Raw genomic sequence first — 26,003 nt, forward strand, 5'->3', positions numbered from 1 at the left:
TTTGAATTTGATTCATGCTTGAGTACCTGTGGAGAGTGTAGCATAGTGGTTAGAGCCACAACCTCAGCGCCCTAAGGTTGTGGGTTCAAATTCCGCACTGCTCCTTGTGACCCTGGGCAAGTCACTGCCCCAGGCATATTAGACAGTCTGTGAGCTCACCGGGGCAGAGAGGAAAAATGCTTGAAGTACCTGTATGCAAACCGCTTTGAGTGTGGTTGTAAAACTCCAAAAAGGCGGAATACGTCCCGATCCCGATCCCTAAACTGTTCTGTACTCCCCTGGGAGAATGGTATTGAAAATTGAATAAATAAATAAATGGCATAGGATGTCCTACTTCAGGCTGACTGGGGCTGTCCCCATGATCTGTACATGGAGGTGTTCTAATAGGCTTTCTAGCCAGCACTGCAGCAAAATCTAAAAGATTAAATCAGGTTGTTGAGGACCCTGGGTTGTAGACGGATATGAAAGAGGTGAGGACAAGAAATTTGGGACAATAAATGAGCCTGAAGCTCTAAGCCACACTGTGACAGGCGAGTGTACTAGGTTTTATTAGATATGACAGGCCTGTGAGCCAAGGCTTCTGGCCATACAGCACAAGGGAGGGAAGAGGAGGCATGGACATGATATATTGCCTTTCTATGTCCCTCGTAGGCTCACAATCTAAGTTCTGTACCTGGAGCAATGGAAGGTTAAGTAGGGTTACCATTTTTCGGGCCGCAGAAATCCTGACACATGGCCCCATTCTGTTCTACCTCCGGCCCTGCCCCATTCCGCCCAGTTCTGCCTTCAGCTCAGCCCCTCCCAGTTCAGCCTCTAGGCCCAGGCCCACAAAATTCCTTTCTTCTTCCCCGAGAAGCACCGGTCGCGTCTGGAGGGTCCAGAGCATGCATGGATGTGTGTGACATCATCCACGCGTGCTCAGATGCCCTCCAGATGTGGCCGGAGATCGCCAGGGCTTTCCAAAACCCGGACAAACTGCCGGGTTTTGAAAAGTCTGTCCGGGACTCATGATATTCCTCTACGAAGAGGACATGCCTGGGTTTTCCCGGACGTCTGGTATCCCTAGGGTTAAGTGATTTGACCAAGGTCACAAAGAGCAGCAGTGGGAATTGAAGCCAGCTCCCCAGTTTCTCACCCACTGCATTAACCATTAGGCTACTCCTCCACACCAATCAGTAAGAGCTGATTAGATGTGATGTTAAGGGCAGAAGATTTTGAAGAAGTGCTGGAAAGGGTTTCCAAGGACAAATATAGAGAGAACAAAAAAAAAATCTGAATAAACGTCACTCATCTGAAACAGGAACAAGGTCTCATTACACCACACCTGAAGGCGGTGGCTGTGTCCAAAAGGGAGGCTATGTGTGAACTAGGCAAGATGCTCAATGCTACGTTCTATAAATAAACTATAGGTTTACTTATAGCCCAGTTGCATGAACATATCCTGAGGGTGGAGGAACAGAGAAAAGGTCAGAGAGGGAAGGAAGAAACAGTTCAGAAGAGAAGAAAGGAGAGGCACAGAGGTTGTGTTCCTTAAAGCACACATGAAAAAAACAAACCACCTCTTCCACCCCAAAGACATATGCACATGCATGGCTCATTAGGACAGGGTCTGCCGTGTTTTTCCTAGATAAGAGGGTGTGAAAGTGTAGCATCAGCAGCAGAGCTTGCTTACTCCACAGTGTGATTGAAACACCACCGTCAAACCCTGCCCCAAAGCTAAACAGGCAAGGGAGAGAGAGGGGACAGGGGTCAGTCACAATTGGATTGATCTATTTTGCTGGGGCTCAACCCTAAATACCACATAGTCTCCCTTTTGGACACAGCCACCGCCTTCAGATGTGGTGTAAGGAGACCTTGTTCCTGTTTCAGATGAGTGATGTTTATTCAGATTTTTTTTTTTTTGTTCTCTCTATATTTGTCCTTGGAAACCTTTTCCAGCACTTCTTCAAAATCTTCCGCCCTTAACATCACATCTAATCAGCTCTTACTGGTAAGGAGCTGTGATGCTGCTTGTGCCCTGCCCTCTCTGATCTCTCCCCGACTTGCTTTCTTTTGCAGTTATCTATAAGTTTGACTACGTTTTTGCAGAGAACGGGACAGTGCAGTACAAAGATGGGAAGCTCCTCTCCAGACAGGTAAAAATCCTTCAGAAAGGCCTCGGCTCTTTCGTCTTTCCTCCTCGCTCTCAATTCTAATCTCCTACCCCGGGATAAAATGACTAGAAAACAATATTTTTTGATTCGTGCTTCAGTATGGTGGACAACTTTGTCCCTTTGTTTTGAACTCACAGGCAGACCCAGAGCTGGTTTTTTGCTCCATTTCATATACAGATTTATGGCTCTGATTTCTCTATAAAAGTATCACCATTTCTCCATGCATGCAATGGGACATAGCAACCAGGCAGAAGAACACCTTGTCTTGAAATATAAGCAGAACAACAAGAAAAGGCAAGGGAGGTGTCTTTTCAATCAATGATAAAGCCTTTATAAAAACCATTAGTCATTGATTGCTAATAAAGACTTTATTATTGGTTGAAAAGACACCTCCCTTTTCTTGTTGTTCTGCGACGGGGCAGCCTTATAACATACCTGTCCTCTTGCTGAACTGCTAATGCAGTTTGTTCCATTGCCTGCTTGAGAAAGAATGGAGGAAGCCACTGCTTGGCCTGGATCGGTAGCATGGAATATTGCTACTCCTTGGGTTTTGGCCAGGCACTAGTGACCTGGATTGTCCACCATGAGAACGGGCTACTGGGCTTGATGGACCATTGGTCTGGCCCAGTAAGGCTATTCTTATGTTCTTTCAGTGTGTCCTAAATGATATTTTGCAAATTAGTAGCAACTAGTTATGGTATCCTCTGAACATTCCACAACGAAACAGGAGAAACTACCTTCCCAAGGTAGAAACACAAGAAAATAGCAAAGGCGACCCGAGGTGCTCAATCTCTTTATTATATCAATCAAAACTTGACACACATGTGTTTTGACCACAAAAGGCCTGCTTCAGGAGTCTGAATCTTGAAATAACAAAAGAAAGAAATAATGTCACCTATATTAGTAGCCTTTTTATTTTGATCTTGAGATAATAATGATAATAATAAAGATCTCCTGGTGTGGATGCTGTAATCTTGCACTCTTCTTTTTTTCAGGGTTTTTTTTTCACTTCAGTGCAGACCAGTGGTTCCTAACCCTGTCCTGGGGTACCCCCAGCCAGTCGAGTTTTTAAGATATCCCTAATGAATATGCATGAGAGAGATTTGCATATAATGGAAGTGACAGGTATGCAAATCTTTCTCATGCATATTCATTAGGGATATCTTAAAAACCCGACTGGCTGGGGGTCCCCCAGGACAGGGTTGGGAACAATTGATGTAGACTCTTGAATGGGAGGGGAGCATTTTGGTGCTGTAAGGCAGCGGTAGATGAAAGGTCAAGTGGAAATCATGTGTCACATTTGACAGGAAAAATATTAAAGAGTTAGGTGATGGTCTATACCAGGGGTGCCAAAGTCGGTCCTCGAGGGCCGCAATCCAATTAGGTTTTCAGGATTTTCCTCAATGAATATGCATACACTCACTACAAAGCAGGGTATAATTAACCAAATTACCTATCTCAAAAATTATTTAATACATTTTATTTAAATATACTGTATTTTTATTAAATAACACAAATCTTAACACTATATTATACATTAAACATAAATGAATCCATATTGCACTTTCAGTTACTAAAATTTGTATTATCCCACAATACAGTGGAAGAAAACCTGGAGCTTGTACTCAGTCCATTCACAAGCCTTTTCTGATGAAAATAAAGCTGTTCCACATCATAGTCTTTGTGTATTATTTATTTTTATCATTTATTTTTAGAAAGGGTTGCTCTACTGTATCTGTACCATCTCTGTAGATTTCCTAAGGAGGGTGAAGTTCCTGTATATAACATGCTTTTTGTATTTGCACATTTGGTCTCAATGTTGTTCCTATTTCATTTCTTTATATATATATATACTAGCTGATGCCCCGGCGTTGCACGGGTATTTAATTATAGCAATAACACTGTAAATGGATTCAAATAAAGACACTTTATAGTGGTGAATGAAATTATTTTTTTCCAGCTTAATAAAAAGTACAATATTCAAATTATAATGTGAAATATTTGACAAAATGAATACAATACAACTAATGCAAAACGTGATTATAAACAACAATTTTAGTTTCACCTCCTGGAGCAAGGACATATAAATTCTTGGGTGAACCCACCCTTGAGCAAGCAACATAGAGTTGTGGGCCGCGAGACCCCCAGAACATATCACCCCAGGTAGTGAGGGATCTGCATACCAAGTTTCGTTCAAATCGGTAAAGCCATTTTTGAATTTCTGTGAGAATGGCAGCTTTTTACATTTGTTCCATTGACATGAATGGGTGAAATCTGATTTTCTGTTTGTAGCTCCGCCCATGTGTGCAGGTGGGCAGCAAGACCCCCAGAACATATCACACCAGGTAGTGAGGGATCTCATACCAAGTTTTGTTCAAATCGGTCAAGCCGTTTTTGAATTACAGTGAGAATGGCAGCTTTTTACATTTTTTCCATTGACATGAATGGGTGAAATCTGATTTTCTGTTTGTAGCTCCGCCCATGTGTGCAGGTGGGCCGCGAGACCCCCAGAACATATCACCCCAGGTAGTGAGGGATCTGCATACCAAGTTTCGTTCAAATCGGTCAAGCCGTTTTTGAATTACTGTGAGAATGGCAGCTTTTTACATTTTTTCCATTGACATGAATGGGTGAAATCTGATTTTCTGTTTGTAGCTCCGCCCACGTGTGCAGGTGGGCCGTGAGACCCCCAGAACATATCACCCCAGGTAGTGAGGGATCTGCATACCAAGTTTCGTTCAAATCGGTCAAGCCGTGTTTGAATTACTGTGAGAATGGCAGCTTTTTACATTTGTTCCATTGACATGAATGGGTGAAATCTGATTTTCTGTTTGTAGCTCCGCCCATGTGTGCAGGTGGGCCGCGAGACCCCCAGAACATATCACCCCAGGTAGTGAGGGATCTGCATACCAAGTTTCGTTCAAATCGGTCAAGCCGTTTTTGAATTACAGTGAGAATGGCAGCTTTTTACATTTTTTCCATTGACATGAATGGGTGAAATCTGATTTTCTGTTTGTAGCTCCGCCCACGTGTGCAGGTGGGCCGCGAGACCCCCAGAACATATCACCCCAGGTAGTGAGGGATCTGCATACCAAGTTTCGTTCAAATCGGTCAAGCCGTTTTTGAATTACAGTGAGAATGGCAGCTTTTTACATTTTTTCCATTGACATGAATGGGTGAAATCTGATTTTCTGTTTGTAGCTCCGCCCACGTGTGCAGTTGGGCCGCGAGACCCCCAGAACATATCACCCCAGGTAGTGAGGGATCTGCATACCAAGTTTCGTTCAAATCGGTCAAGCCGTTTTTGAATTACTGTGAGAATGGCAGCTTTTTAAATTTTTTCCATTGACATGAATGGGTGAAATCTGATTTTCTGTTTGTAGCTCCGCCCACGTGTGCAGGTGGGCCGCGAGACCCCCAGAACATATCACCCCAGGTAGTGAGGGATCTGCATACCAAGTTTCGTTCAAATCGGTCAAGCCGTGTTTGAATTACTGTGAGAATGGCAGCTTTTTACATTTGTTCCATTGACATGAATGGGTGAAATCTGATTTTCTGTTTGTAGCTCCGCCCACGTGTGCAGGTGGGCCGCGAGACCCCCAGAACATATCACCCCAGGTAGTGAGGGATCTGCATACCAAGTTTCGTTCAAATCGGTCAAGCCGTTTTTGAATTACAGTGAGAATGGCAGCTTTTTACATTTTTTCCATTGACATGAATGGGTGAAATCTGATTTTCTGTTTGTAGCTCCGCCCACGTGTGCAGGTGGGCTGCGAGACCCCCAGAACATATCACCTTAGGTAGTGAGGGATCTGTATACCAAGTTTCGTTCAAATCGGTCGAGCCGTTTTTGAATTACTGTGAGAATGGTAGCTTTTTACATTTTTTCCATTGACATGAATGGGTGAAATCTGATTTTCTGTTTGTAGCTCCGCCCACGTGTGCAGGTGGGCCGCGAGACCCCCAGAACATATCACCCCAGGTAGTGAGGGATCTGCATACCAAGTTTCGTTCAAATCGGTCAAGCCGTTTTTGAATTACAGTGAGAATGGCAGCTTTTTACATTTTTTCCATTGACATGAATGGGTGAAATCTGATTTTCTCTTTGTAGCTCCGCCCACGTGTGCAGGTGGGCCGCGAGACCCCCAGAACATATCACCCCAGGTAGTGAGGGATCTGCATACCAAGTTTCGTTCAAATTGGTCGAGCCGTTTTTGAATTACTGTGAGTATGGCAGCTTTTTACATTTTTTCCATTGACATGAATGGGTGAAATCTGATTTTATGTTTGTAGCTCCGCCCACGTGTGCAGGTGGGCCGCGAGACCCCCAGAACATATCATCCCAGGTAATGAGGGATCTGCATACCAAGTTTCGTTCAAATCGGTCAAGCCGTTTTTGCGTGATTGCGGCACATACACACACACATACACACATACATACCTCCGATTTTATATATATAGATAAAGAAAAGAGAGATTAACACATAATTAAAAATAAACAAAATTCCTTATAAATTAAACTGTCTCTCTAATAAAGTCCACAATATGAGAAAAGCAATTCACATTACATCATGGGAATTGATGAATATCAAGAAAATATACAATACTACTATAACAAAGCGGTGTTACATCTTCTAGTTAATGACCAAGTCTGCGTGGGGGTACTGGGAGGGACAACTCCTTTCCCCTCTAGGAAAAACCGTAACTGAACAGAGTCAAAAAAAATATATGAATGTTGATCCAAAAGGATCAAACATTTACAAGGGTATCTAAGCTGAAATTTAGCACCCAAAGACAGTACGGATTGTCTCAATTGCAGGAACCCTTTCCTTCTAGTCTGAGTTAGTTTTGAAACATCTGGGAACATGGAGATCTTAGAATCCATAAAGGTCACCTCTTTAAGCCTAAAAAACAGCCTAAGAAGCGCCTCTTTATCTTGTTGAAAGACAAAAGTCGCTAGAAGGGTGGAGTACGAGATGGCTTCATCCACTGAAGTTTCCAATATTCTTGTTAAATCAATTACATTCGCTGGATCAGGTAACACCTCAGGTTGTGAAACCTTCTTTGATACTGGAAGGAAATATATTTTATGTAGCGGTGGAAGTCCCGAATCAGGATATTTAAATATTTCCTTAAGGAATTTCTTAAATAAATCTCTAGGAGACATTGTCAGTACTTTAGGAAAGTTGAGTATTCTTAAATGTAGCATTTTAGTATAGTTTTCCATATTTTCAACTTTCCTTACTAACAATTGTCTATCTTGCATTAAGGTAACTTGAGATTTTTGTATCCCTTGAATCTGATTCTTCATTCCTTCCTGTAAGGATACAATTTTCTTCTCTTGTTCTTTGACTAGAGGTAGCGTTCCTGCACATAACTGGTATAAGAAGTCTAATGCCTTCCAGATAGACTCCAATGTGAACTCTGCTGGCCTTTCCAGTATGGGGACCGCTGAACCTGTCCTCATTTTGGTATGGTCAGTTCTATCCTCTTCCCGTTCACTTCTGCTGCCTCTTGAGAATCCAGGGATGCCAGAGAGCTCTCCAGCTCAGAAAGGGAAATAGCTTCCTGTCCCTTCTGAGCCACCGTAGATTCCCTTTCTCGTGGCTGCTGGGGAGGGAGTGGTCCTGCTGGGCTAAGCGGCACCTCGCTCCCGAAAGCCGAAACCTCCCTTCGATTCAGCAATGCCGGTTCGCCCCGAAGCGAAGATGTGAGGAAGCCGTTCCTATTTCATTTCTCCAATGTTCCAACAAGCATATATTGATTCTTAGTCAAAGCTGTTATAATGCCTTCTCACTCCAATTGAGACCGTGTCCAGCCAGCCTGAATTGGAGTGAGAAGGTATTATAATAGCTTTGACTAAGAATCAATATATGCTTGTTGGAACATTGGAGAATACTGGAGAAATGAAATAATACACACAGACTATGATGTGGAACAGCTTTATTTTCATCAGAAAAGGCTTGTGAATGGACTGATAACAAGCTCCAGGTTTTCTTCCACTGTATTGTGGGATAATACAGAATTTAGTAACTGGAAGTGCAATATGGGTTCACTTATGTTTAATGTATAATATAGTGTTAAGATTTGTGTTATTTAATAAAATACAGTATATTTAAATAAAAAAATCTGTCTAGTTATATTATATGCAATGAATATGCATGAGATCTATAGCATACTGCTTTCATTGTACTCTTATAGATCTCTTGCATATTCATGGGGAAAATCCTGACAACCCAACTGGATTGTGGCCCTCGAGGACCGACTTTGACACCTGTGGTCTACACTGAAGTGAAATGCAAACCCTGAAAAAAAGAAGAGTACAAGATCACAGCATCCACATCAGGAGATCGTTTTATTATTATTTTATTCTATCTCAAGATCAAAGTAAAAAGGCTACTAATATAAGTCACATTATTTCTTGCTTTTGTTATTTCAAGATTCAAACTCCTGAAACAGGCCTTTGTGGCGGAAACACATACATGTCGAGTCCTGATTGATGATAAGGAGATTGAGCACCTCAGGTCGCCTTTGCTGTTTTCTTGTGATCCTCTGAACATTAACAAGACATCAACACATGACACGCCACCGACTGGCCATTGAAAAGACATGCTTCCTATGACATCTGTCAGACATATGCCACCCGAGGCACTGATTCTCAGACTCCTGTACCTGTTAGAGTATTTTAAATGGTGAAGAGATTACCAGTTGCCATCACTCACATTGCACCTCAGCCCACCTACAACTACTTGACCAGAATATTTTTCAATGACTGTCTCTGCCTGGCTGCTTGTCCACATTACCCAGAATGCTATTCAGTGTCTGTATGGGCCTGGCTGCATGCACCCCCTGCTTACAAACTCCTGCAGCTTCAGGTTGTGACAGGCTGCGCTCTGAGGAACTCATATTCCATAACTTCATTGATCCAAGAGAGAAAATTTGATTTCAGAAAAATGTCTACAGTTCTTGTTTCTTTTTTTATGAGAGAACTGGAGGCTTACTACTATTTTGACTTCTAAAATCATATAAGTCCTTCCAGAACTGGATTGTAAGCTCTACAGGACAGGTACTCTCTTGCATAGTTAACTGTACACGACTTGTGTCTGGTGGCATTGTAATAATAAGAATAGTATTAACGACATACATTGCAGACCTCCAGCTTTTAAAACTGTAAAAGAGCCCCACCGCTCCAGCCCTCAGCACAGCTTCACTCCTTGAATTTCTTTGCAGACCATTCAGAGCCATTTGGGAGAGGAGCTGCTACAGGACCTCATCAACTTCTGCCTCAACTACATGGCTTTATTGAAGTTGCCCAAAAAAAGGTACCTCTCTATCATATAGCTACATGCACATGTCATGTTCATATATTGGCACATGCAGCTTACATAACATCTGTGTAGCTCCTTATCTCCCTCGGTTTCAGTGTAGGACGGTGCTTCTCAAACCAGGACCTGGAGGTACCCCGGCCAGGTTTTCAACATATCATAGAAACATAATGACAGCTAAAAGCCAAATGGCCCATCTAGTCTGCCCATCCGCAGTAACCATTATCTCTACTGTATAACTTCTATATCGGGAAGGGACCTGTCAATGTGACATATTTTGCCTTGCGGCTTTTTCAAGAAAAGTCCCCCTTGTATTACTTACCACACCATCCTGATCAGATCACTTCTTCTTTGCAAGCCAGAGAAGAAGTGATCTGATTGGGATGGTGTGTAAAGTAATACGGAGGGGGGGGGGGGGACTTTTCTTGAAAAAGCCTCGAGGTGAAACATGTCACATTGACAGGTCCCTTCCCAATATAGAAGTTATACAGTAAAACAAAGAATTAAGATAGGTTTTTTAACTATAAAGTTATAAGTTTTTAATGAGCATGGAGAACTGTTAAACACTAAAATATTAAATAAAGTTCAAAATAAAGCAGGTCTGATTACAATGCCAGTGCCGATACCGTTTGTTTAACCATTGAGAACACTTGGCTAACAATTGGCACTTCTGAAGACTTCGCAAAATGACATTTAAATAAGTTTTGTCTTAAGAAAAATTTATGACACTATTGATTTATGTGGGGCATATGAGTAGTCAACAGTACTTATGAGATATTGACTACATAATATCACTTTTTGATATTTATCACTGAGCCATTGCCTCTTTCAGCTCTCTCTGAAACTGTCTAAACTATACTAAGAACCTTGGTGATGGCTACGCATCTAACAGTGGAGTGGTACAGGAAGAAAGCTGCTTCCAAAGACAGGAGATAATGTGGAAAACAGCATCAATATCCAAGGATAATCCTCACCCTGGTCTCTCTCTCTCTGCAGAGGAACCTTCATAGAGTTCCGCAATGGAATGCTGAACATCTCTCCAATTGGTCGGAGCTGCAACCAGGAGGAGCGAATCGAGTTCTCAGAACTGGACAAGGTGATTCAGATTGGGCAGACATGAACTAAAGGATCCCACACCCTCACCTGACTCCTTCCAGAGCCCTTAGCTGGCCTGATATTCCAACCCTTTGTGTGCTCTGTCTTCCCCTCCAGCCTACCTGGGCAGGAAACACAGGAAACATTAGCAGATATGGTGGCAGCAGTGGAAGGGGAAGCAAGATCGAGATGCTGAGAGGGCAGGGGGATAAAGGCAGGAGTGAATGCGGGAGATAGGGGCAGATAAGAGATTGGGGAGAAGACTGGGGAAAGGGGTTAAGAGGCAGAGGATAGATACTGGGAAAATACAGACTCCTCCCATCATCACTCATTTGTAGAGAAAGTTTGTGTGCACACACTTCCTGCTGGTCCACACCAAGGACAGGATGGGAGATTAGTTGTAGCAGGTAACCATCAATGAGTTTCACCAGGGTGCCTCTCATCCTAACATGCATCCCAGATCATCTCCTCTTCTAATTATGGCTTCAGTTTTCATTCTCCTATTCTTGATGCAGTCTCGTGTCCTTTTCTCTTGCTCTCTGTTAGTAAATGTGTGTGCTTGACACTTGTCTCTCCCTTTTGTTCTCTTTACCCACAGAAGGAGAGGATCCGTGAGAAGTTTGTAGCAGCCTTGCAGAGGGAGTTTGCTGGGAAGGGCCTGAGATTCACACGAGGTGAGTGTGGGCTCTCCTGTCACCTGTGCAGTTTACAAGCAGCAAATTTCAGGCCAGTTTTATGTCTTCATGTGGTACACTGGCTAGTTAGATAAGTCCTAGGGGGAAACACAGCGATGAAATCCAAATTTCCAAGTTTTAAAATGTAATATCCCGCCTATCATCAACATCTAAGCTTGTTTCTGATTTTTAGTAAAGATTTTGCAAAGGCTAGTTGATTGAGTCTCTGATAGGATTACTATATGGCTCCAGAAAAGGGAGTTAAAAAATCTATCATCTTAATCTACTATCCAACTACTTAAAAAGTGAAAAATGACCAAACCAAAAATATTCACTACGCACCCAATTATTCAAAGAATAGAGGAAAAGACTTCAAGCGCTCTCAAAACAAGGCTTGATTCTCTTAATAGGAGCTATCATTTAATTTATTTATTCATTTTTGTATACCGTTCTCCCAGGAGAGCTCAGAATGGTTGACATGAATTTATTCAGGTACTCAAGCATTTTTTTCCCTAGTCAGAAAAACCTCCAAAATTGTCTATTCTGTCCATTCACAGTCTAATATATATGAAGCAAATTATATTGAAAATTTTTTAAAATAGTCTACTTAGCTTAAATCCAGATGCTTTTATTTGTCAAGTCAAACAAATTCCTCTGTAATCCAATCTTCGTAATGGAATCCAGGCGAACTGCTTTCAATGGAAGTAAAGCCCAGATGTCTCTGTCTATCCTTACTTCCATTACTTTCAGTAGAAGTAAAACCTGGATGCCTCAATCCGTCCTCCTTTTGCTGGAGCCATATAGTAACCCTAATCCGAGGACTTCTTGTGACATTCCTGGGCTCTGTTGGAGGCATGAGACAGGAGCCTAATAGGCCCTCCACACTGGGATGACCAAGTACCTGCTTTTCATCAAATGGAGCATAGATTCTACTGGAAACACCAACTTAATAAATGATGACAAATAAAGATCTGAACGGTCCATCCAGTCTGCCCAACAGTCACACTCATTATTATTTCATGATTAAAATTGTCTTTCTTTGGTATTTCTGGGACATTGACCATAGAAGCCTGTATGAAAGTTTCAGATGTTATGGCCAATCCTAGTAGAGTAGCAAGCAGGTTTTTGGAGTAGCCTGGTGGCCAGTGTAGTGAACCATAGAGATGGGAACTCGGGCCCATATTCCACTCTATCCATTATATTTATGGCGGAATTTATGAGCCTTCCAAACTCCAATCTAATCCCACTGTACCCACATATAGTGTCACCTGCAGGCATAAGGGCTATTGTTGAGGTGTGCAATTGGGTACCGTGGGTTTTGCAGGGCTCACCATACAATATAAGGGTGTTATGGTGAGGTGCATTCCTGGGATTCTTATGTGAGGTTCACTGCAGTGCCCCCTAGGGTGCCCCACTGCTCTGCTGGGATGTCTGTGTAGCCAGTCTACTAAGAATGCTGGCCTCTCCTACATCCCAATGTCTTTATTTATTTCGATTTCTATCCCGTTCTCCCAGAAGCTCAGAACAGGTTACAAGTAGACATTCACAATCGTTTGAAAACAGACTAGTCATGACAACAAATAGATTACAGTAGACAATAACAGAGCTTATTCTAGAGACCAGACTGGTCATAGAGAAGAGTACTAGGAGAAGTATATTGAGGAGGCAGTTTTTAATGGCCCAATTGGCAGAAGAGGAAGGTCTTTACTGCTCTGCGGAAGGTCTTTAGTGAGTTTAGCGACCTGATCTGTGTGGGTAGTCGGTTCCATAGCTGAGGTAGGAAATGGCTGTAGGATCTTTTGTATGCCGTACTCATTCGGAGGGATCTCCCTGCGGGAATGCTGAGTCTTTGTTCTGCTTTGGAGTGGATGGGGCGGTTAGGGGTGTATAGGCATAGCTTGGATGCTATGTAGGCTGGAGTTTTTGGTAGAATCTCTTGTGTGTCATGACTAGGGCTTTGAAGATGCATCGCTTTTTGACTGGTAATCAGTGAGCTGCATAGAGCGCTGGAGTAATGTGGTCATGGTAGCTGAGGTTGTATAGGAGTCGAATTGCTGAGTTTTGGACTTTTTGGAGGCGTTTTAGATCTCTTGCAACGATGCCATGTCTTATTCTGTGCATTTTTCTTTTGGACGTGTTTTGTTCAAAAATGATTCACAAAGATAGACACACTGAGCACAAACGCATCCATTTTTGAAAAAACAAGATAGACTGTTGCAGTTTTGAAAATGAGCATGTTTGGTACTGGATTTTTGTGCATTTTCTGCAAAACATCTGAACTCGGATTTAGACATCATATTGAAAATGCCCCTCCATGTCACCTCAAGGGAACTGCAATCTTTTGCCACAAAATATATTCTTAGTAGGGAACAACTTGCAAAAATTCTATCCAGTGAGCTTCCGAAGTTTGATATTGTTTGTGATGGGTTTAAAAGTTTATAAGTTATAATATAAGAATGTTAAAATTATTTGAAATTTTGCCCTGAAGGAGATAGACAATGTATGCAGCTGGAAGCAAACAGAAAGTAATATATATTAAGATATGTATTTGGTGACATGTGTATTGTATTTCACTATGTACTAGAGTTGGTTAATAACCAAATATTTTCCAGAGAAAGGAAATTGGTAAAACTAGAGGACATAAATTGAGGTTGAGGGGTGGTAGACTTAAACGTAATGTTAGGAAATTATTTTTTCATGGAGAGGGTGGTGAGGGAGGTGGTGGAGAGGAAAACGGTGACGGAATTTAAAAAAGTGTGGGATGAACACAGAGGATCTCTAATTAGAATATGAATAGGCAGACTTTCACAATGTGAATCCTGCAAATGAGATGGTTTAGATAGGCTCAAGTAAGCTTCAACGACAATTCTCTGTAGGTAGTCTCTGAGACTACCTACTGCTCCCTTGCCCCACTATCCACTTAAATTGTCTCCTACTCCCATAAGGCCCTTGGTATCTTCCGTACCACAGAGAACTGAAACAGAAATTTCGAGTACTGGAGCGTAAATGGAAATAATCTAAATCCCCTGCGGACAGACAGGCTTGTTGGAACAATATCAAGTTCAACAATACAGTACTAAAAAAAGCAAGGAAGAACTTCTATGGTGATAAAATCTCCAGATCCAACAACCAGAGTAGTACATTGTTTAACATCCTGCACTCATTAACCTCTAAAAACGACTCCACCATCCTCCCCTCCTCTCCATCAGCAGACGATCTAGCAAAATTCTTCAACAAAAAGGTCACTACCATAAGATGCTCCTTCCCACCAGCAGTCTCTTACAACTCATTGGTGCCCACTGACTCCAACCCTATTCCAGCCAACTCAATCCCTATCCCAGCTGACAAATCCTGGACTGCCTTTGAGCACGTATCCGAATCCCAGCTATCTAAACTTTGCCTCAAACTGAAATCCTGCAACTGTTCCCTGGACCCTTTCCCCTCTTACCTATACGAGAAAATCCCACCCAAGCCATCTCATCCCTCACCAGACTTATAAACTCTGCCTTACTATCAGGCCTATTTTCCGCAGAAATGGGACATATTGCCTTGACCCCAATACTGGAAAAAGCTGATCTAGACCCTTCCTCATCATCTAGCTATTGTCCTATAGCAAATATTCCTCTCCTCACCAAGATGCTAGAGTCCATCATATCTACCCAACTCTCATCTTATTTAGAGAGATTCTCCATTCTCTTACCTTACCAATACGGCTTCAGACCCAACTTCAGCACCGAATCCCTACTGGCCTCATTAATCTCAAAGGTCAACAACTACATTCTCGTAATAAGTTTGCTGTCCTTCTACAATTTGACCTTTCTGCAGCTTTTGATGTTGTCCACCACGATATTCTAATTTACCAACTCTCTGAGATAGGCATTGACTCCACAGTCTTAGACTGGTTCTCGAAATTCTTACAATCCCGCTCTTACACTGTTAACATGAATGGCACCACGTCCTCTCCTTGGAAACCGATATGTGGAGTCCCGCAGGGATCTCCTTTATCCCCTATTCTTTTCAACATCTACATGTGTTCCCTGAAACTCTTCCATCTATCCCCCCTTGAAACACTTTACACATATGCTCATAACATCCTTGTCCTCCTTAAGACCAACTCGAACCTTACTAATCTCTCAGAGAACATAACAGCATGTATAATGAATCTCCAAGCCTGGGCCCTCACTGTACAAATGAAACTGAACGAGTCCAAAACAAAACTACTTTGGTTCGGCCCAAAATTAGAGCAGCTACCCACCCTCATTTCACTGCCTTCTGGCGCCTCACTGCAGATTGAGTTCTCAAGCAAAGTTTTGGGCATCATCATTGACTCTACACTCTCCTTTAATGACCACCTTAACTCCTTGGTTAAAAAAAAAAAAAATGCTTTTTTAGCTTTCATATGCTGAGGAAAGTGAGATCCTGCTTTCACCAACAACATTTCGCTGTCCTTGTACAATCTCTCATCCTTTCCAGACTGGACTATTGCAACTCCATCTATTTAAGTCTAACCAAGAAAAGTCTTCAAAGACTTCAGCGGATTCAGAACACTGCGACTAAGCTAATCTTCGCAAAAAGTAAATTTAACCATGTCTTCCCGCTTCTGTCCAAACTTCACTGGCTTCCAGTAATTTCCAGGGTTCACTTTAAATGCACCTGCCTAACTTTTAAGATCCTACACGGCATCCTTCCTCACCTTATTCCACTATCTTGGAACTCCTCGAGCCCTGATACCACCAGATCCACTCAAAAATTTAAACTATCCTTCCCCTCGTTCAAAGGCATCATCTATGTGGGAAAATTAGGGACTTCTCTCCCCTTCAGAATCACAGAGCTTTGGAATAACTTTACTACCCCACTTCAGAATGTGGGCTCCTTCCAACTATTCCGAAAACATCTGAAAACTTGGCTATTCTCAAAAATGTAACACTTTCTTCCCTCTATATTCCTCCTCTAACCCTTACTACGGTGTTCCCTCTTTATACTAAGTTCCTTTAAACCTTCTTTATACTAAGCTCCTGTAACCCTTACTATGGAGTTCCTTCTTCTTACTAAGCTCCTGTAAATTGTGCCGAGCTCTACGATTGTGGAGATGATATGATATATAAACTTAAGGTTTAGTTTAGTTTAGTTTAACTCCAGTGGTGGACTTCTAAGGTCTATGTCCCAGAAATAAAGTTTAAAAAAAAACAAAAACCTAAAACATTTTAATTTAATCATGAAATAGTAAAGCATGTAATTATAGAGCAGACTGGCTGGACCATTCAGGTCTTTATCTGCTATCATTTACTATGTTACTATGTAAAAATGATAAAAGATGGCTAATGCATCCCTTCTCCAGCACAGTTCCTGAAAATCCCTGCTGTGGCTCTACAATCTCCCAGAGCCCTTCATAAAGTAGTCTGCTCTCTTTCTAGGAGGCATGATTAGTTTTGACGTGTTCCCTGAGGGCTGGGATAAGCGATATTGCCTGGACATTCTGGATGGGGATCAGTTTGACACCATTCATTTCTTCGGCAACGAGACCTCACCGGTGAGTCTCCGGATCAGCAGTACCACAGCAGCTCTTGGCTTCCAGGCCCTTGTGGCATACAGCAGCGACCTCTAGTGTTCCAGTGGTGGAAGTACAATGGGCAATTTCTCAATGGCATATTCATTGCAGTGATGGAGCTCTTGTGCCAGGAATGTTAGGGGTTCTTTTTCTTTGCTATGGCAAAAAGCAGCCTTAGCCCAAGCCTTTGTGCAGGTTTTTCCTGCATGCTAATAAGGCCATTTTTACTGTAGCTCTAAAAATGGCCTTTTTATATTGTTCACTAGTCAAAAATGCACAAATTTAAATAACTCAGGATGTGTTTACATATATTACAATTAATCAGCAACTCACACACATCCCACATAAGCTCAATGTTTCTCAAAGGACCTTCAGAACTAATTTTTCTGTTCATGAATAGCAATGGAGGTAAGCTATTTCACCAAATAATCTTCATCAGTCCTTGCTTTAAATCATTCATTCATTCTCCATACTTTAAATAGTCAATTCTTCATTTAATATTATTCATTGAAATACTTATTTCAACAGAATATAATGAGAACCAAAAGATTATTTGGTGAAATAGCTCACCTCCATTGCTGTTCACAACATAAAAATTACCTCTGAAAGTCCTTTGAGAAACATTGAGCTTATGTGGGATGAGTTGCTGACCTTTTGGGGAATAGAACAGTGCACATCAACCTTATAGAACAGCAATATTTATTGATATAAAATACACAAATATCAACGCATAAATCAATACAGGAATGTATAAAGACCAATATCAACACATAAATGTGAAGTCCTTTGTCTTGAAGACCCGACACGGTCCATGTTTCGGCCTCCAAACAGAGGCTTGCCTCAGGGGTATAGTGTAAGTCCACAAGATGGCGTAGGAGTACTTGAAACACAAACTCTAGAAAGGGGTTCTCACGCTTACATATGGTGAGGACTCACGAAGTACGCTGGGCTCCTGCGATTCTCTGTTTTTCCCGCGAATTGCTGAGAATTACTGACAGAGTACAACAGAGCTAATGCATTGTGCCTGATTATTGGCCCTGAAGCAGTGGAAAAAATTAATACTCCACGAAATGCTGGCCACATTGGCTCCAGTTGTGGTCCCAGCTGCATAGTGGATGGCACATTTGATTAATAGAAAAAAAGAGAAAAGAAGAAAAAGAGAGTTTAAGATAAGTAATCATCTGTTGGTACTTTTCCAAATCGTTGGGGTTACCTGCTGTACAAGTTCACAAAATAAGTTAACTTTCACAGTAAGAATTTTAAAATAACTTTATTAAATTGAAAGAAAATACGCTGATCATGTCAAGTCTATGATAAGACTAAGCGTGCAGCTCCAAGCTCTGAGGCCTTTTTCCCTGAGACATAAATAAATAAATACATAAAGACAAATACACTAACTAGTGTTTACTTCAGGTATTCCCATACAATAGAGTGGACTATATTCTATGGAAGTTATATTGTTTATCTGCACCACTCGGTCAGACAAATATTGAGATATAGTTCTTCTGTACCCACAATTCCAGATGGCGAGACAGTCAAAAACAGTTCTTGTCATTCTATTAATGAATGAATTAATTACTCCATAGGAATGATTTTGTACTGCGATTCCAGCCACAACAGATAGAACGAGTTATAAAGGGTTGTGCCGAATATTCATATTTGACTCAAATTTGACCCAAAATAGTGCCCTGACTACATGTATTTGTATTTGGCCAACTAGTGATTTAAATTCAAATATGAATAATCCAGGGCTTTACTGTGCTAAATCCTATGGAAATAAACACTTGATCTCTGATTTCAAGTTGCTTCTTTTATTAGTTATGTTAAAGCTCTGCCCTTTATTCATATTCGGAATTCATATTCGGTCAAATAGTAAAATACGCTATTCAGTACAGCTCTAAAAATATAATTGATTGTGTCAGGTGCCAGCGACTCATATTCGAGTCTTAGCAACTTGATAAATTACAGATCTAAAAAGAAATCGGTTTGGGGCTAATCCGATAAGGACCTCAAGCATCATCCCCAGGGTTGCTTTCAATGTGTCCAGCCATCTGATTGCAGGTCGTCCTCTTCACCTGGGTCATTATTATTTATTGAATACAAATTATTCAGTTAAAAACCCTTCCAGTCTCAAACATGCCAGACTCACCCATGACGGTGATTTACATACATTCATGTGTTTTTCACCATCAGATATCCCTTCAGAGTCGTAAGGCTCCACCAGAGAATATTGTGGTTCAGAAGCTTGGGTGAAAGACACATTGGGCACTATTTAGATGGCTGGGAATGGCTTCCAGCCTTCTAAATAGCACATGACCAGCTGTCTGCCGATATTCAGTGGAAATTTTCAACAATGGCTATATCACTCTTAAAGCCTTCCCTTATAATATCTTGTTCAACATGCAAAAGTATGGAAGGTCTCAAAACTTTTTCAAAGTAAACAATAACTTGTATCTCATGGACCTCAGTAGTACCAACTGCATGCCACTAAACTTTAGAACATGCAGAATCAATGGCACCCCTAATCGTCATTGGTCCCTTGTAAGTTTTATCATTTTTAGAGATAATTTTGTTTTAAATTTATATTTCAAACGCATATTACTTATCTTTAGCTACGCGGGTGGGGGTACGCACTCCGACGTAGACTACGTTTCGCCCCTCCGGGCTGTATCAAGGAATCCCCCTCAAATATACCAGCTCATGCTCCCCGCGTCAGGTTTAAAGACAGGGGAGCATGAGCTGGTATATTTGAGGGGGATTCCTTGATACAGCCCGGAGGGGCAAAACGTAGTCTACGTCGGAGTGCGTACCCCCACCCGCGTAGCTAAAGATAAGTAATATGCGTTTGAAATATAAATTTAAAACAAAATTATCTCTAAAAATGATAAAACGTACAAGGGACCAATGATGATTAGGGGTGCCATTGATTCTGCATGTTCTAAAGTTTAGTGGCATGCAGTTGGTACTACTGAGGTCCGTGAGATACAAGTTATTGTTTACTTTGAAAAAGTTTTGAGACCTTCCATACTTTTGCATGTTGAACAAGATATTCAGTGGAAGACAGCTGGCTATCTCATGCTGACTATCCCGGTCTCCAGATTGGCTGGTGACTAGCTGTGTCATGCGAGATAGCCGGTCACCTCTAACATTCAGCAGCTTGCCAGCTAAGTTTGGCAACCATAAAACAACTACCCAAAAGGGTGGTAGATCTCTGGCTGTTGAGACTTAGCCGACAAGCTGCTGAATATTGCCATAACCGGCCGGCCAAAAATAGACTGGAAGTTCAGTGCCGGTGACCAAATATGGCATCAGCATTGAATTTCCAACAGCGCTATGGACGATTGCCGGCGGTCTCCTTCGGTCTGAAGATAAGCCCAGATTGGCTTTAGTTCACTCTCAGCTACTGTTTCAGGGCTGTGCACTTTATATGCCTTTAAAGCTGAACCAGCCAAAATCTGGCTGTCAATGGGTTTGTCAGGGTGCTACCCAATGCTCCCTCTAAGGATTGGCCGGGTACGTGAAATTTTTTTTCTCATGTGAGCAACAAGTTCTAAAAAAAATTTTTGCGTGAGCAACAAATTCCATAAACCAACAATTTTCCAGATTTGCAAGTACAGTAAAACCTTGGATTGCAAGTAACTTGGTTTGCAAGTGTTTTGGAAGACAAGCAAAACATTTGATTACATTTTAACTTGATATACAAGCAAAGTCTTGCAATACAAGTACATGCAGTATACACACATCACAATTGAGTCAATGGTTCTTCTCTCTCTGAAGCTGCAAGAGTATAGTGACTGTTCTAAACGAGCGAGGTCTTGCAATTCAAGTACGTATAGTATTTAGTATTAAAGTTTTTGGGTTGTGGAACGAATTATCCGAGTTACCTTTATTTCTTATGGGGAAATTCGCTATGATATACGATTGTCTTCAATTACAAGCATATTTTCGGTGTATTTTGTATTAAAGATTTTGGATTGTGGAACGAATCGTCCGAGTTACCTTTATTTCTTATGGGGAAATTCACTTTGATATACGATTGTTTTCAATTACAAGCATATTTTCGGTGTATTTTGTATTAAAGATTTTGGATTGTGGAACGAATCGTCTGAGTTTCCATTATTTCTTATGGGGAAATTCGCTTTGATATACGATTGTTTTCAATTATAAGCATATTTTCGGTGTATTTTGTATTAAAGATTTTGGATTGTGGAACAAATCGTCCGAGTTTCCATTATTTCTTATGTGGAAATTTGCTTTGATATACGATTGTTTTCAATTACAAGCATATTTTCGGTGTATTTTGTATTAAAGATTTTAGGTTGTGGAACGAATCGTCCGAGTTTTCCATTATTTCCTATGGGGAAATTCGCTTTGATATATGAGTGCTTTGGATTACAAGCATGCTTCCGGAACGAATTATGTTCTCAAACCAAGGTTTGACTGTATTTTGTGAGCGACCATGTAAAATCTATGTGCGATGCTCCTAGATTGTATGAGCGATTGCTCATGTGCTCAGCTTAGAGGGAACATAGGTGCTACCCATTTGCTAGGGTTACCAGACGTTCGGATTTCCCCAGACAGGTCCTCCTTTTAGAGGACATGTCCGGGCGTCCGTCCAGGTTTTGAAAAGCTTCCAGCTAAGAGCGACGTCGGGACGGCATCTGCACGTGCAGGGATGCAACGCGGTGAATGTCGCGCACATGCGTGCATGTGTGGGATGTCATCGTGTCACACCAGCGCATGCACAAATGCCCTCCCAACAAGTGAACAGGTTGAGGGGCGGGGCTGGGGAAAACCTGGTAACCCTAACATTTGCTCTCTGGAACTACCTGTTTTGTGCAGGACCCCTTTCACACGGACGTCATGTCTTCTCCCCTAGAGGGCTGTGTCTCTCCAGCTGTGGTGGAACGGAGCACAGTCTGCTACTGTAATGTGGTGGCTAGGAATGTGGTTATAGACGTCAAAATGTTTCAGGCCTAGATTTTATCATATCTGTTCTCTGAGTGGTGGTTGACTTTTTCAATGTTGTCCACACATATGTTTGGAGAATGGGGTTAGAATATCTGGGGAAGCTCAGAGCAGCCTAGCAATTGCAAATCACTGGTCTGCTCTGTGGCACTGGCGTGTGGTGTTGCCTGAGACCAGGAAAAACAAAGCATAAGAAACATAAGAATAGCCATACTAGGTCCATCTAGCCCAGTATCCTGTTTCCATAGGATCCAGGTCTGACCAAAACCCAAATAGTAGCAACATCCCATGCTACCAATTTAGGGCAAGCAATGGCTTCTCCGTCTCTATAGCAGACTATGGACATTTCCTCCAGGAAATTGTCCAAACTTTTTTTTTCAACCCAGCTATGCTAACTGCAATAATGAGTTCCAGAGTGCAACTATTTGCTGAGTGAAAAAAACATTTCCTCTTATTTGTTTTAAAGTTATTTCCATGTATCCCCCAGTGTCTCCTAGTCTTTGTAATTTATGATAGAGTGAAGAATCAATTCACTTTTATCTGTTCTGCACTACTCAGGACTTTGTAGACCTCAATCATATCTCCCCTCAGCCGAGGTGGCTTAAACGAAGTACTGTAGACTTGAGCCAATGAATAAAAACATATATTGAGCCTACGGTGGCCACAATGAGCGAAAGAAATTCAGCGGAAATATCCAGATAGTGGTGACCACTGAATATCCGAATAGGGTGGTGAGCTGCTGGCACTATGCAGGTAGTGGTGATATTTAGCCAGAGAGCTTATCTAGATTGCTGGCTTAAGTTAACTGGATGGTTAATGGTGATCTTTAGTGCTGCCATCTGGATGACTCAGCCCGACTTCTTCCTCCCCTCCTCCCTGACTGGCCTGGTACGCTCTGGATAATGCTAGGGCAAACTGTAAATATACTGAGTGGCATCATTTGGACAGTGCCGCTGATTATCTCTCTAAGTACCTTCTACTTGAATAAACACTTTTAAGTATCAGTCCCATGGTTTATTCACACATGTTCACAAGACTTTATCCATAAGTTTGGACTTTTATGTTTTTCCTGTTTCCAGATATGTGGATTTTGCTCCTTTCTCTTTCTTTGGGGGGGAGGGGAAAGTTGTCAGTACTGCTGTGGAATTCATGCTTTAATGCAGGGGTAGGGAACTCTGGTCCTCGAGAGCCGTATTCCAGTCGGGTTTTCAGGATTTCCCCAATGAATATGCATTGAAAGCAGTGCATGCAAATAGATCTCATGCATATTCATTGGGGAAATCCTGAAAACCCGACTGGAATACGGCTCTCGAGGACCGGAGTTCCCTACCCCTGCTTTAATGGAAAGTACAGCATTTACAAGTAATAAATCTTTGAGGAGTTGAGAAAGCCATACTAACCTGGAATGAATCAACAAAAAAAACCCCCAGGAGGAATAGTGATTCAAATGCTGATGCTGGCTCAGTTTGATTATTGTAATTCATTATATTTTGGCTGTTCTAAGAGCACTGCAACAAAGTTGATTTAAACCATTCCACTATTGCGGAGTTTAAATTGGCTCCCAATAAGAGTGTGTTGTCAATTTAAATTGTTCATGCTGTTTCATAAGATGTTATATAGGGTTAGTCTTGTGGTCTCAATAGCGCTTAAAAAATTGACTGTGTCCTGGAAATATATGACTTTTTGGGAGCAACACTACAAATTGGTGTTGCATCTCTATATTTCCCTTAAGAGAGCGCATTTGGCCTGCTTTCAATCTTCTGCCCGGTGTCCGCGTTGCTTTTGTACAGAGGCGAGTTTGGGCCATTTGCTGTGGTCTTGACCCTTGATTGAGATTTTTTGGGACTGCGTCTTCACTTTCATTGAATGTATTTGGCACATAAAAATTTGTCGCTCTCCCTTGTTACTTTTTGGTATTCTTCCTAGCTACCATCCCCGGCAGCGGGGCATTTCTACTTTTTAAAAAAATGAATATTGGCGATTGCACTGAAGTGTATCCTCCTGCGTTGATTGGAAGCAGAAGCTCCTGATATTTCCTTGTGGAGGACACATGTTATTTCCTTTTTGATGTGGGAACACAGGGACATTGTGGATTTTTTTTCCCCCAAGAGACATTTCTTTCATAAAGTGTGGGAGCCCTTTTGGAATACCATGACTCCTCTAGCACGGAGTCGACTTTTGAATTCTTGATGCTTGACTTTACTATTTTTCAGTTCGATAGTCTTTTGTTTTGCTGTTTTGAGAATGACCTGGTTTGGGAGGGATAGGGATGGGCATGGGGGGTGGTAGGGGGGATTGTTGCTTCTTCTTGATCAAAATGTTTGAAGTGTTTGCATTGCCCTTGTTTCTTCTCTAATAAAAATCATTTGAACATATAGAGTTAGTCTCTGGAATATATGATTAATCTATATATATATATATATATATAGATTAAATAAATATATATATAATATATAATTAATAAATATATAATTAAATAAATCTACTGGCATTTGACTAGCTTGAAATTGTTAATCCGCATTGAACCAATCATTTTTGGCATGTAGCGGAATATAAACGCCGTTGTAATTGTAATCTCTAACTACTTTCTATTACCTTTGCCTCCTGCAGGGTGGAAATGACCATGAGATCTTCACAGACCCTCGCACAGTAGGGCACACCGTGAGTTCCCCACAGGATACAGTCCGCAGGTGCACTGAGCTCTTCTTTCCAGAGAGGAGCAATGAATCCTGATGCTGGTGAAGCCGCCATCCCCATATAAACTGATGGGTTACCTGAAGACGTGGCCATGCTGTCAGAGAGTTTCTGCCATCCTCCACAGAGACAGGACGAGAGAGGTTAAAGGATCACTCGTCATGGGCTCTCAGACTGCTCTTGCATACTGGCGTCACAGGTCTGTCCCACCAGCACCACAAGACCCTGCCATACTGGGAAGATAAGTGTTGGGAAAGAGGGGCTGGGATCCCTCTTTCTCTCTCTCTCTTGCCTGAATGCATACCCCCTCTCGGACATGGTTGCACTTTAGAAATTGTTTCATTCTGGGGAATGCACATGGACCTGTTAATATTCATGACACTGGAATACAGCAAGACAGTCTCAGCTCCTTGGCCAGAAAGACATAGTGAGCTTTCATTGCTCCACACCCATGAGGCGTAACACTTGTATTGGTAATTACGTACTCTTGTGGGAATAAATTACATTGCATCTCAACTGGGCCTGTGACCTGTGGGAGGTAGAGCCGTTTCTTGAGATAGCTGTAGGAAAAGTCCACTTTTGATGAGTGAAGTTGAGAACCAGCTACTCCGTAACATACTTCAGCCCCTTGCATATCATCCGGCTATGCAAAGAAGCCCTATATGGCACCATCCAGCAGTGAATGGGCACACTGCAGCAGTTTGTAAATGAGGGGAGGCCCTCATTTAATGCGCTCTATCTGAAGACACGTTTCACTTTTAAATGTGTTTTGATTTTTTTAAAGTATATTTCTCAATTGGGTTTCCTTTACTCTGGTGAGTAGTTTGACAATGCCATCACTGTTGTCATCTTGCATGCTGATTCTACCCAGCCGTGATGTCATACATGACACCACTAGCTGTAGGGACCAATAAGAAATCAGCGTGCAATTCTTAGATCACGCTACTAGGGGTGTGGAGGTGTTACATGGATGCTTCTGCTTAGAGAACTCCGAGCGTGATTGTTGAGGTGGCTGGGCTTTGTTGGTATGAGTGTGCTTAATGCAAGGCCCTTAATGCAATATCTAGAGAAAGGCAAAAAAGAATGTAATATCTGCCAAGTGTTGGGCGCTCTCATGGTACTTCCAAGTGCTCACTGAGTGCCCTTTTTTGGTGGTGGTGGTGTTTAAAAGAAAATACTAGCAGAGTCAGTTAAATGAGAATTTGCAATTCCCTAGTAGCCAAAGCCAGTTAGTCTTGCAGTTCCCTTATTTTTTTGCATCCCTTTTAGCCAGTGCTTCCCAGCACTTTCCTGGAGGCACACGCGACCAGTGGGCTTTTAGGATTACCACAATGAATATGGAGGCGAGAGATTAACTTACAGTACTTGCATATTCATTGCGAAACCCAGGAGAGGGATAAGAAGCGCTGCTCTGTTGCATACAAATATCATTCATATTCCAAGTAGATAGCATTTGATGGAGACTGGCTAGGGGATGTGCCAGGAGCATGAGAAGAGGGAGGGAGTCTTGGGTTTATTTAACTTAAATACAAAAAGACTGAGGTGT

General features: G+C 41.8%; 1 protein-coding gene across 1 annotated transcript in view; it reads left to right on the top strand.

The window, feature by feature from the left end:
* PMM1 (phosphomannomutase 1) overlaps positions 1–25,018 on the top strand; it is a 68,164-nt gene extending 43,146 nt beyond the window's left edge. Inside the window, exons 3-8 of the mRNA XM_033929374.1 lie at positions 2,059–2,135; positions 9,384–9,475; positions 10,475–10,574; positions 11,172–11,247; positions 16,662–16,777; positions 24,374–25,018. Coding sequence (XP_033785265.1) covers positions 2,059–2,135; positions 9,384–9,475; positions 10,475–10,574; positions 11,172–11,247; positions 16,662–16,777; positions 24,374–24,496 — 584 coding nt within the window. The 3' untranslated portion in view covers positions 24,497–25,018. The remainder of the gene's footprint in view (positions 1–2,058; positions 2,136–9,383; positions 9,476–10,474; positions 10,575–11,171; positions 11,248–16,661; positions 16,778–24,373) is intronic.
* The last annotated feature ends 985 nt before the right edge of the window (positions 25,019–26,003 follow it).

This window comes from Geotrypetes seraphini, chromosome 2 (assembly GCF_902459505.1).
Source record: "Geotrypetes seraphini chromosome 2, aGeoSer1.1, whole genome shotgun sequence".
NCBI lineage: Eukaryota > Metazoa > Chordata > Amphibia > Gymnophiona > Dermophiidae > Geotrypetes > Geotrypetes seraphini.